This window comes from Paroedura picta, chromosome 3 (assembly GCF_049243985.1).
Source record: "Paroedura picta isolate Pp20150507F chromosome 3, Ppicta_v3.0, whole genome shotgun sequence".
Taxonomy (NCBI): Eukaryota; Metazoa; Chordata; class Lepidosauria; order Squamata; family Gekkonidae; genus Paroedura; species Paroedura picta.
This window is the reverse complement of record NC_135371.1, coordinates 81,864,853-81,877,271: the sequence shown is the minus strand read 5'-3', so window position 1 is coordinate 81,877,271 and position 12,419 is coordinate 81,864,853. Positions and strand designations below refer to the sequence as shown.

At 46.2% G+C, this 12,419-nt stretch overlaps 1 protein-coding gene across 1 annotated transcript in view; it reads left to right on the top strand.

Annotated features, from left to right (window-relative positions):
- The window catches only part of NDST1 (N-deacetylase and N-sulfotransferase 1), a 48,817-nt gene extending 36,769 nt beyond the window's left edge, over positions 1 to 12,048 (top strand). Inside the window, exon 14 of the mRNA XM_077326572.1 lies at positions 5,996 to 12,048. Within this exon, the coding sequence (XP_077182687.1) occupies positions 5,996 to 6,115 (120 nt within the window). The 3' untranslated portion in view covers positions 6,116 to 12,048. The remainder of the gene's footprint in view (positions 1 to 5,995) is intronic.
- Positions 12,049 to 12,419: the final 371 nt, after the last annotated feature.

Here is a 12,419-nt window from a genome sequence, read left to right as displayed (position 1 = left end):
GCTTGGCAAAGATGGAAAAATGCCGTCCGGGCTACTTTTGTGATCTGAGCCTCCATGGAAAGGGAAGCATCAAAGATCATGCCCAAATTCCTGCCTATTTGTGCAAGTGTTAATTGCACTCCGTCCAGGCATGGGAGGTGCGCTTCCTGATCTGGCCCTCTTCTACCCAGCCACAGGACCTCCATCTTGGAGGGGTTGTGTTTCAGGCAACTCTGCCTGAGCCATCCAGTCACTGCTTCCAAACAACTGGCGAATGTATTTGGGGGGAGTCCGGCCGGCCATCCATTAGGAAGTAGAGCTGGGTGTCATTTGCATATTGGTGACATCCCAGCCCATAGCCCTGGACCAGCTGGGCGCATATAGATGTTGAAAAGTGTGGGGGAGAGTATCGCCCCCTGCGGAATCCACATGGGAGCCCTCAGGGTTCCAATAACTCATCCCCCACTGCAACTCTCTGCGTCCGGTTCCGGAGAAAGGAGACCAGCCATTGTAGTGCAGTCCCTCTTATTCCGGTTCCGGCAAGGCGGTGTGCCAATATCTTGTGGTCAACCACCTCAAATGCGGCTGACAGATCTAAGAGTATGAGTATGGTGGAACCACCTTGGTCCAGCTGGCACCGGATATCATCCGTCAGGGTGACCAGTGCGGTCGCCACCCCATGGCCAGGTCGGAAGCCAGACTGGTATGGATCAAGGGCCGAGGTTTTCTCCAGAAATGCTAGAAGCTGGTCTGCCGCAGCCCGCTCTGTCACCTTTCCCAGAAATGCAAGATGCGAGACTCGGCGGTAACTGGCGGGGTCCTGCAGGTCTAGCAATGTTTTCTTCATGCCAAAGCCTAGGTAGTTCTTCATGAAAGCTTTTCTCCATGGCTAGTCTGCAATCATGGAGTCTCCTATATGTGGCTGCTCAGAAGACCACTCGATGAACAGTGGTTACAGGTAAGTTCCTGTGCAGTAAATTGAATTTACAGATATACTAGGAGACAGATGTTTAGATTTGGGTCCAGAAAAGACCCTCTGCATCACCAGTGACCCCTGATTTCCCTGATAGTTCCGCCGCCATCAGTTTTTATGTATTAGGGGTTTTATGGGGGTTTTATATGCTGTCATCCGCCGCGAGCCTTAGGGGAGCGGTGGGCTAGAAATCCAATAATAATAATAATAATAATAATAATAATAATAATAATAATAATAATAATAATAATAAGAGTTTCAGACTTTTGAAAACCAATTAAAATACATGTCCATCAGCCTAACAGAATTGGCACAGATGACATGCTTCCTAGTTACATGTGTGCTTCCTGGATGGTATATCTCATTAGATCAGCCTTTCTCAACTTTTTTACCCTTGAGAACCCCCTGAAACTTTCCTCAGACTTTGAGAAACCCCAGAAGTGGCACAATCATGTGGAATGTGGTTGGGAAGCACATACATGCCCACCCAGGCCTATGTATAACTGTATACATGCCCACCCAGGCCTCTCTCCTTCCTACCCCCTCCAGACCCATCATTGGCTATCTAGCCAATATCAGGATTGGAGGCACAGCCTTAAATGGCTGGAGTCCTTTCTCTAAAGTCAGGGACAGAGGGTGGCATCAGGGGATATGTCCTAACAAAGGGCCCTCAATTGTGGAATCCAACAGGAAACCATACTTTCCCTGATGTTATTTAACATATATACCCCCTCGCCCAGCTGATCTGGAGTTTTGGGCTGGGTTGCCATCAGTGTGCTGATGACACCAAACTTTTTCTGCTAATGGATGACCATCTCAACACCACCTGATAGGCTGGCCTGGTGTCTGGAGGCCATGGTAGACTGTCTCAAGCAGAGTTGGCTGAAGTTGAATCCAGCCAAGATGGAGGTCCTCTGGTCCTAGCCAGTGTGATGCATGCGATGGTCATCTCTAGACTAGATGTCTGCAACTCGCTGTATGCAGGACTTCCCTTGAGACTGGTCTGGAAATTCCAGCTGGTCCAAAATGCAGTGGCCCTAGTCCTTACTGGGAACCAGTAGGGGCACATCTGATACAAGTGCTCTCCCAGCTGCATTGGCTCGAGATTGGAAACTGAATCAGGTTCAGGGTTTTGGTGCTAACCTTCAAAGCCCAACTGGTCTGGGACCAGTGAATTAATGGGACTGTCTCTTTCCTTATTTCCCCCCAAGAGCATTAATATCTTCAGAACAACACCTGCTCAGGATCCCTGGCCCAAAGGAGGTGAGATTGCCCTTGACCAGGGCCCCAGCCTGGTGGAATACTCTCCCAAAGGAGATCAGGGCACTACAGGACCTTAATGAGTTCCACAGGGCCTGCAAGATGGAGCTGTTCAACCAGGCTTATGGTTGGGGCCCAAAATAACCACCAAGAAATGCTGGCATCACCACTGGGAGATGGAAAGATCAGCTCCTTGACATTAAAACCCCCTTGTCTGGCATATTGGTTGGGAGAATTTAGATTATGTTTATTTATTTATTTATTAGATTTTTACCTTCCCTCAACACAGAAAGCGAACTAGAGGCCCCTTGGCCGTCCTTCGAGGGAACACTGAGTTACTTCAGACGACTCTCACTAGCTGGACAGGATGCTAACAGCAACAAGGCCAACCACTTGCTCACTTGTTGTTGTTGTTATGTGCGAAGTCGTGTCTGACCCATCGCGACCCCATGGACAATGATCCTCCAGGCCTTCCTGTCCTCTACCATTCCCCGGAGTCCATTTAAGTTTGCACCTACTGCTTCAGTGACTCCATCCAGCCACCTCATTCTCTGTCATCCCCTTCTTCTTTTGCCCTCGATCGCTCCCAGCATTAGGCTCTTCTCCAGGGAGTCCTTCCTTCTCATGAGGTGGCCAAAGTATTTGAGTTTCATCTTCAGGATCTGGCCTTCTAAAGAGCAGTCAGGGTTGATCTCCTCTAGGACTGACCGGTTTGTTCGCCTTGCAGTCCAAGGGACTCGCAAGAGTCTTCTCCAGCACCAGAGTTCAAAAGCCTCAATTCTTTGACGCTCAGCCTTCCTTATGGTCCAACTTTCGCAGCCATACTTTGCAACTGGGAAGACCATAGCCTTGACTAAACGCACTTTTGTTGGCAGGGTGATGTCTCTGCTTTTTAGGATGCTGTCTAGATTTGCCATAGCTTTCCTCCCCAGGAGCAAGCATCTTTTAATTTCTTTGCTGCAGTCCCCATCTGCAGTGATCTTGGAGCCCAGGAAAATAAAATCTGTCACTATCTCCATTTCTTCCCCATCTATTTGCCAGGAATTGAGAGGGCCGGCTGCCATGATCTTTGTTTTCTTGATGTTGAGTTTCAAGCCAACTTTTGCACTCTCCTCCTTCACCCGCATCAACAGGCTCTTTAGTTCCTCTTCACTTTCTGCCATTAGAGTGGTATCATCTGCATATCTGAGGTTGTTGATATTTCTCCCTGCAATCTTGATCCCAATTTGTGACTCCTCTAATCCCGCCTTTCTCATGATGTGCTCCGCATACAAGTTAAATAGGCAAGGCGACAGTATACAGCCTTGCCGAACTCCTTTCTCAATTTTGAACCAATCCGTGATTCCATGTTCAGTTCTCACTGTTGCTTCTTGACCTGCATATAAATTTCTCAAGAGACAAATAAGATGCTCTGGTATTCCCATCTCTTTAAGAACTTGCCACAATTTGTTGTGCTCCACACAATCAAAGGCTTTAGCATAGTCAATGAAGCAGAAGTAGACGTTCTTCTGATACTCCCTAGCTTTCTCCATGATCCAGCGTATATTGGCAATTTGATCTCTAGTTCCTCTGCCTCTTCGAAATCCTGCCTGTACTTCTGGAAGTTCTCGGTCCACATATTGCTGGAGCCTAGCTTGTAGTATTTTGAGCATAACTTTGCTAGCATGAGAAATTAGTGCAATGGTGCGGTAGTTTGAACATTCTTTGGCATTGCCCTTCTTTAAGATTGGAATGTAAATTGACCTTTTCCAATCTTGTGGCCATTGTTGAGTTTTCCAAATTTGCTGGCATATTGAGTGTAGCACTTTTACTGCATCATCCTTTAAGATTTTGAATAGTTCAACTGGAATGCTGTCACCACCACTAGCTTTATTGTTGCTCAGACTTCCTAAGGCCCATTTGACTTCACATTCCAGGATGTCTGGCTCCAGGTCAGTAACTACCCCACTGTGGTCATCAGGGATGTTAAGCTCGCTCTTGTATAGTTGTTCTGTATAATTTTGCCACCTTTGTTTAATCTCTTCTGCTTCTGTGAGGTCCCTACCATTTTGGTCCCTTATCATACCCAACTTTGCATGAAATGTTCTCTTCATAACTTGCTCACTAGACCCATGCTTATCATGGCTCCTAAGAACAATGGAGGTTTTGGCTGGGTTGCCACCAATATGCAGATGATACCCAGCTCTTTATCCTGATGGATGACCGCCCCAATTCCCCCCAGAAACCTTAGCCAGATGTCTGGAAGCAGTGACGAAATGGCTCAAGCAGAGTCGTCTGAAGCTCAACCCTTTAAAGACAGAGGTTCTGTGGCTGGGTAGGAAGGGACCAAGCGAGGAAGCGCACTTACCCAACCTGGATGGAGTGTGTCTAACAGTAGCCCGCTCCACCAGAAACATGGGTGTGATCCTAGATGCCTCCCTCTCCATGGAGGTACAGGTCACGAAAGTAGCACGGCAGGCCTTCTACCATCTACGCCAAGCCATCTACTAGCTCCCTACTTGTCACCAGAACACCTGCGATCTATGCAACCGTCACCTCTAGACTGGATTTCTGCAACTCACTCTACCCAGGCCTACCTTTATCCTTGACCTGGAAACTGCAATTGGTTCAGAACCCTTGGCCAGGATTCTCACCAATACACTGTGGAGATCCCACATCCGGCCTATACTTCAACAATTCAGCTGGCTCCCAATTGAATTCCAGATCAGGCTTAAGGTTTTGGTTCTTACCTTCAAGGCCATATGCGGTCTGGGCCCAGTGTTCCTGAGAGACCATCTTTCTGCCTATACCCCCAAAAGAGCATTACGCTCTGCCACTGCCAACTGGCTGGTGATCCCTGGCCCCAAACAAGCATGTTGGTCCTCAACAGGGGCCAGAGCTTTTTCTGTCCTGGCCCCCACCTGGTGGAATGAACTCTCTGAAGAGATCAGGGCCCTGCCTGAACTCCCACAATTTTGCAGGACCTGCAGAAGGGAGCTCCTCCACCTGGCATTTGCCTGAGACCGACCAAACCCAACAACATCCATAGGTCCCCACTCAGACATCCATGCCCTGAACCAGTCTGACCTCTCTGGGGGCCTATTCTAAGTTACCATTCCTGTTCTATTGCTGCTGATTAAGATTCAGAACCACTGTTGGATTATTGTTGATGTTATTTTTGACTGTGTTATGTTAGGTTGTTCCATGTATCCCTCCGCAATGTTATATTTAAATTAATAAATTATTTATTTCTTAAATAATAACAAATTATTTATCTTCTGCTACCTAATTCTTTCAACTGAAGATGCCAGAGATTGAACCTGGGGCCTCCTGAATGCAAAACAGGTGCTGAGCCACAATCCCTCCCTACACACACGTGCACATGGACACATTCAGGCGTTCAGAATGCTTTAAAAATCTTGCACTTGCCACAGGGAGAGGCATCTGTGCTTCTAGCAGTAACCATTAATGGGCTTAATGCTGGATGTTGGGTTGGTGAGGTTAAATCAGACTAAAACCTTTCCCTTTTGTGCTTACCCTTTCAGTAGAAAAGTTGCACTAACTATTCTGTGAGATTTACTATTTTAGGGGCACTTCACACTTTAATTTTTTTTAGCTGTTACCCTAAAGATGTAAAGTGTGAGTGCTACAAAAAACGTTAGAGAACTGTGATTGGTTGATTATACTTGTTCATAGACTTGGTAATAAGCTTGGAATTGCTCTGCATAATGTGTGAGGTGGCCCTTGTGACCCTGCCGTTCAGTTGCTTTTTTTGTTCTTTCTCTCTTCCCTCCCCCCTTGCAGTCGAGAGCTTTCCTGAGGGACTATTACCGGGACCACAACATAGAGCTATCCAAGCTACTGTACAAAATGGGCCAGACTCTGCCAACTTGGCTGCGGGAGGAACTTCAGAACACTAGATAGCCACTTTGTATTTCTTGTATTGAGCAATAGTAGAATGAGTTCATGAAGAGGATCTCAAACCTGAATGCTGAGCTGAAATGACACGGTAGGGTGTGGAATACACAACCCAGGAAGAAGCAGCATTTTGAGCAATATCCATTCAAGGTCTTCAGGGGAAAAGCTGAGATTGCGGCTTGGAAGAAGTTGACTAGCCATGCCCCCGAGTCAGCATTCTGCAGATCTCTTCCAGTTTCCCCAGGAGTTATGCTTTTACAGCTGGTGTCAAGGATGCTTCCTAGTCTGTACTGGCACTTCTTGGTGGTGAGGATTCACAGAGGATCTGCTTTCTCCTCCGCATTTCAGTTCCCTCTTCTGAAATAGTATTACAGCAAGTGATTCCTCTCATCAGATGATGGCAACAGAACTCCTGGGAGCCACTTTGGGATAAACTGCTGTGCCATGTGAGTTTAGGAGGAGACTGACAACGTACGTTGTATGAAGTCTGAGCCAGATGAGGACCCTGCTGCAAGCATGGACCCAATTATGCAATTTGGGCTCAAACCCAGACTGGACCGAGGCAGTATAGCTGTGTAGAATTCTTAGCTGAAAGAGGTGTTTTTTGTTTTATACAAGGTGATGATGATATTGAAAGACGCTGGTGCTGGCAATATTTAGGTTATCCCAGATGGATTATTCATCTCCATCTTTTTATTTTGGGGTTGGGGGGAATGGAGATAAGGAATAATGGCGGGAGGGGGGACACTGTGTACTCGCCTAGCAAATTATTTCGGAAGAGGATTGTCTGGATATGTCCCACTAACCATCCCTGTCTGTAGTCACAATTTTTTAAAAGAATGTGAGTGGTATTTCCTGTGGTAAAAGACTGAGGCCATCCTGTATCCTTGCTGCCTTTTAGCATATGGCCTGCCAGCTCAAAAACGCAAAACGTCTAGGCATTGGGCTAATGGCTGCCAAAAAGATTAAGAACACTGAACCTCTTGAGAACTAAACGATACAGTATTTTAATAACTTACTTATGTGAGCACTTTTTGGGTGCCCATAGTTTGTATTTCAAGTCCTGTGTTTTTATTTTCTCCCCCTTTTTTGGGTGGATAAGATTTGGTTGATCTCCCTCATGTTTGTGTTTCAGAAGAACTTTTAAAGGATGTGCGTGGACTTTGCTTTTCCAGTATTTTCCATCAGGGCCCCTTCTTGACTGAGTGACATGTTCTGCTAACAAGTTAGCCTTGGCTGTTTTTCCAGGAGTGTCCATAGAACAATTAGCAGGCAAGCAGCTGATGGTAAAATTCTTCAGATATATTTACAGTTGGCCGTTACCTCTATCTTTCTCATTTTGGCCAAAGTGACAAGTTAAGCAGAACCATAAGTGATTTTGTCACTTGGCTTATCCATTCTAATACATTTGTTTATTGAAGGAAGGAAAGACTCATTCATATGAAGCTGAGAACCTTAGATCTGAGAAGAAAGAAGCACTGATTAACTTGTTTTTGTTTTTTCTTTTCAGTGCTGTGCAGGGGGTGGTTGAATGAACTAGAAAATGTAGTTACTCTGCCTCCTATTAGATCCAAACTCAGGCAATTCTGTAAATTGTAACCCACAGCTTGGTTGTAAAGGCCAGTGGAAGGAGTTTTATAGACCAGGGACTGAAGAGTTCAGCAGAGAAGGCTCCCCCCGCCCCCCACTGCTTATGTTAGAGAATAGAAGACCACAGATTATCTCATTAAATTGCCTTCATCCATCCATTATGGGGCATCCTGGAGTCATTTGGCTCCTTGCTGTGGGGAATAGGATCCTGGCCTTGATGGGCAATTGAGCAGATCTTTCAGGAGTCTTCAGGAATAGAAATGCTTCACAGTAGCAGTTGTCCTGTGAGCCAGAAGAGCAATTCCCCATCTGAACACAAGCCTCTTCCTAAGCGCAGGTCTTATCTTGAAACAGTTGCAGGTCCACTCTGAAGTTTGAAGACATGCTTATTCTTCTCTTGCCTCCCCTGCCCCCAGCTCACTTAATTCTCTTCATTCAGTTTTTCTCAGCCATCTTCAGTCAGCTTCTTTCCCTTTCCCATAGTATCTTCCTAATGTAATGGTCTCTAGGTCACAAAGCTTATGCCATCATCCATTTGGTCCTCTTAATATTTGGTAAACTGGCCACGGTTGGAGCGTGTCCCGGGTGTCTGAGTTCGAATATGGGCCAATCGGTGCGGCCAGCTTTTCTGGCTGCACCATGATTGGGCCAGCCCCTAGAGCTCCCGTCCTCTGTAGCTGTCCTCACCTCGCAGACGTTCCTGGCTGCCGCCACCAGCACATCTCCCGTGTTCTGCTGTGCCACCCGCCTGGTGCCGCCGGTGCACCTGCTTTACCCACGCGGCAGTGCTGGACCACAGCAGCCAGCCGAGCCAGCGAGGAGGGCCCGCCTGTGGCCGTGCTGCCACACACGGCGACCCAGCCACCACCACTGCACAAGTGCCAGTGCTGGCAGTGGCAGCCGACCAGCCCAGTGCACCCAACGCACGCACTCCAACTTGCACAGGGCCATCAGACAGTACTTGCACAGGGCCATCAGACAGCCTGATGAGGTGGCGGAGGCGGCGGTGCCGACAGCTGACCCGCCCGGACCGCCCACTTGCAGGCGGCACTGACCCTGGAGGCCTGCTGCCACTGTTGCACATGCTCCGCCGCTGCCACCCACAGAGAGCTCTTGAAGGGCCAGGCAACGTGGCAGAGGCGGCAGCACTCCAACAAGGCAGCGGCACTAGCAGTGGCAGGAGCTGCCACTGAGGACCCGCCACCACCTCCAAGGTAAGATAGATGCCTGCAGCCCACAGTGCTCGCCAGCCCTGTTGCCAACGCACCTCCATCCTGCCGCCTTCGGGACAGGGAGGCGGCCGGGTGGCTTGACGGGGCCAGGCCACCACGGAACCAGAGAGGCCACTAGAACCCACTGCATTTAGCACTTCAGCAGGCTAGTGGCTAGTGGTAAATAAGTTAGTCTTCAGATTGCCACAAGCCTCCATTTTGTGTTTGCTTCTTTAGGTCTCTGGAACTATTGCCTTTCTACATGGTTTTCTCCGTCATACTGTGCAGGAGTTCCACCTCATGGATCAATCTGGAATTGCGGATTCCCTTTCATGAGATCTAATTGAAACCAGATTAAATAAATAACAATACCAACAAGAAGTATGTAGCTAGTATAGGATACAGTAGAAAAGTAAATGTGAATAGCAGTGTGGTGGGCAACTAACAACAACAATCTTTTAAAAAGGCAATACCTTTTAAAATAAATTTAATAAAATGCATGCATGCAGCCTTCTGTAGCAGCAAGTTCTCAGTAATAGAAATGGAATAAGCTGGTGCTCAAGAGAGTCTCCCTTCCCAGACAATCCTGCCTGGATGCACTTATCTTCTTTCAGTTGGGAGCTGCCTAGAAGAAAATGCAAAGGCTGTATGTCATGTGCCTCCCTTGCTCAGCCCATTTCTTCCCTACCCACCCTCCTCTTTGAAGCCATCTGCTGGAATGCAGACGTAAGAGAGCAGAACCTCTCCTTGCTTGTAGCTTACCTCCCTACCGCCACCAGTCACTCTTCCTGGCTTTGGAGGTCAGCAGACTCATACGTGTGGCTAGGGTGACATACAGAGGGAGGTGATGGTTCTGCATTCCTCAGTTGCACACCCTTTTGCTGTTTTATAAACCACACACACATTCATTTATTATACATGTTTGGAGTAGATGCATGTTTAAATATGCAGATCTGCCACAGTCACATCTAGTCGATTCTTGAGCATCTGCATGTATTATTCTGAGAGGTGAAGTATAGCAAAAATCATGGGAATTTTACAGGGCGCCAGTGACTTAACTGTAACTCTGTAGTTTAGCTGCCTGCCCCACTTCAGTTTTTATGTGTTGTGTTCACATTAGAAAGGGACCTGCAATCCAAGTTATCCAATTAGAGCACCCACGTAAGCATTTTTCATGTGGCCTTTCTTGGACAGCTTAGCGGTTTTGTAAATGGAATCCAGCTGCTGTCTTCTTTGCTGTGTTACAGATTATTGAATCTGCAAATACCAGTTCTAGTAAGCCATGCCTTCAAAGGTACAATGGGATTGAGCTGTTCAGATGGGACAGTCTTCACTTCTGTGTGCTGTTGGTTTGGTGTAAAGAATAATGCTGTTTTGGGCCTGGGGCAAAATTAATACAGATAAAAACAGGATCAAAGCTTTTCATAGCTTTTGTACTGCTGTGAGTGAAAGTGACAGCTACCTTGACAAAAGCAGCTTGCTAGACCTTTTTATCCTCCACCATTTCAGGGTTGCTTCTATTCATAAAGACAAATTTATAATTGGTAGAAGCAGTAGAATTGGCTATTGAAATGCTGTTGCAAGAAACCACTAAGAGAGTCAGCCTCCGATGGGAGAGTGTCAACAAAGAGATGATAAGAGCAGACTCTGCCATACAGAAAAGTACTCGTTTGAAGGGGACATAACGTTTTTTCTGCAGTAATTGTGTTCTGTTAGGAAAACGTATCCAGAAGATGGTAGCATCTGGACTTATGGCTTCACAGACATGTTGCTGTGTTGGTCATCCCTTGCTTCAGTGCTGGCACTCAGGAATTATGGATATACTCTCACAGATAATTGGTCCATTTATAGAGCAAGCTGGCTTCCAGCGTGGTTTAGAAGAATTTTCAATTAAAATAATGAAGTTGCTCAGTTGTGGTAGAAGGAAGGGAGGTGCAAGTGTGATACCACAAGGGGTCCACTGTTTCCATTACCACTGGCCCCTGCTGGAGACAGAGTTGCTAGAGGGCTGGGGGCGGGTCAGCTCTGAACCATCAATACCTCCCTCCTCCCAGTACCTCTGCAACTGCTAAAACAGAACATGGTCCATGTTGCCATGGTTGATTAAGCAAGAAGAGGCTGCACTCCCTAAGTGGGATCTGCCTGTGATGCCAACATGGCTTGGGAGAAGGTGATCTACTACAACAAATACAACAAGCAATTTTAGGGTGGTGGTGTCTGGAGAATATTTCCATGGCCTTTGTAGATGGAATATTCTTTGCAGTTTAGGAGCATTTGTATATAGGACTCCCAATCCTGAACCATTTCTCTGTGGATTTCCCCCCCTCCCATACTGTCATAGATGTAGATGTTAAATGACAGGAAACCCATGGCCTCCCTTACATATGTGGCAGATGCATATGATGGTCCTCAAGGGAGACTTGGGCAAATTATTTTAATAGATAATGTTCAGAGGGTACTGCAGCCACTGCCCTGAACGTTCAATCAAATTCTGTTACCGTTGTGAACTGCTTTCTGCAACTCCCAACTAGAAAACTGGTATAGAAGCTTTTTATAAATGTATAACATGCTTGAGTTAGGGTCCAGTTGATAACCACCTCCAGCATTCATTTGCACTGCCAAAGCCACGAATACAAGGGATCTAATCTTATACGGCGTTTGGATAAAAAAAAAAAAGTAAATTTAGACTGGCTCAAAAGAGTACTGTGATTTTTGCCAGCACTTTACATGAAAAACAAGCTGTCTTTCCTCTAACTCATTTGGTCACTGGGAGAGTTGTATGGCATTATTCTTCCTGGATGAGTAAATCTTGTTGAGAGTTTGTCAGTCTGGGCTTTAAAAAGAAACAATGCTTGTCCTTATGTTTTGTTCTATTTTGGTGATTGTTCTTAACAAAAGGAAGAGCCTTCTGTCAGTTCCCATTTTTATTTCTGCATGAGATTCTGTATGATTTTCCCATGGGGGGAAGGGTATTTTCTGGATGGGGGGAGATTGGGGAATGGACTATTTTAAGAATCTTTATTTGTCCCCTCATTTTTAATCTGTACTTGAACTCCATTTTGGGTTCTGAAAACTGTGTCACTAATGTAAAGTCCTGTTGAACTAACTGCTAATAAAAGGGGGTTATCTGTTTTTAAATACTTGGGTAAACTGTTTATAATTCCCCTCTCCTTTTGAGACTGGATTTGAAATGAAAAACGTACCACCACTGTGGAACATTCTAAGACTTTCCTACTTTGACCTTGAACATGAACCTTAGTCAAGACACAACTGCTGACATATGAGTTCTATTGCAGAAGTGGTGTGTGTTCAGAGTTGTGTTATTTAAAATGTGACATTCAAAGATTATCAGGATGCCTTTCTGCGTGATGTCAAGATCCATAGCATTAAGCAGACCAAAGAATCCAAATTAAGAAGCAGAATGCCAGAGACTGTCTAGGAGAAACTCTGCCTCTCTGTGAATTCATATAATTTCGACAGTATTTTAGAACCCAGTAAAGTGATGGGTG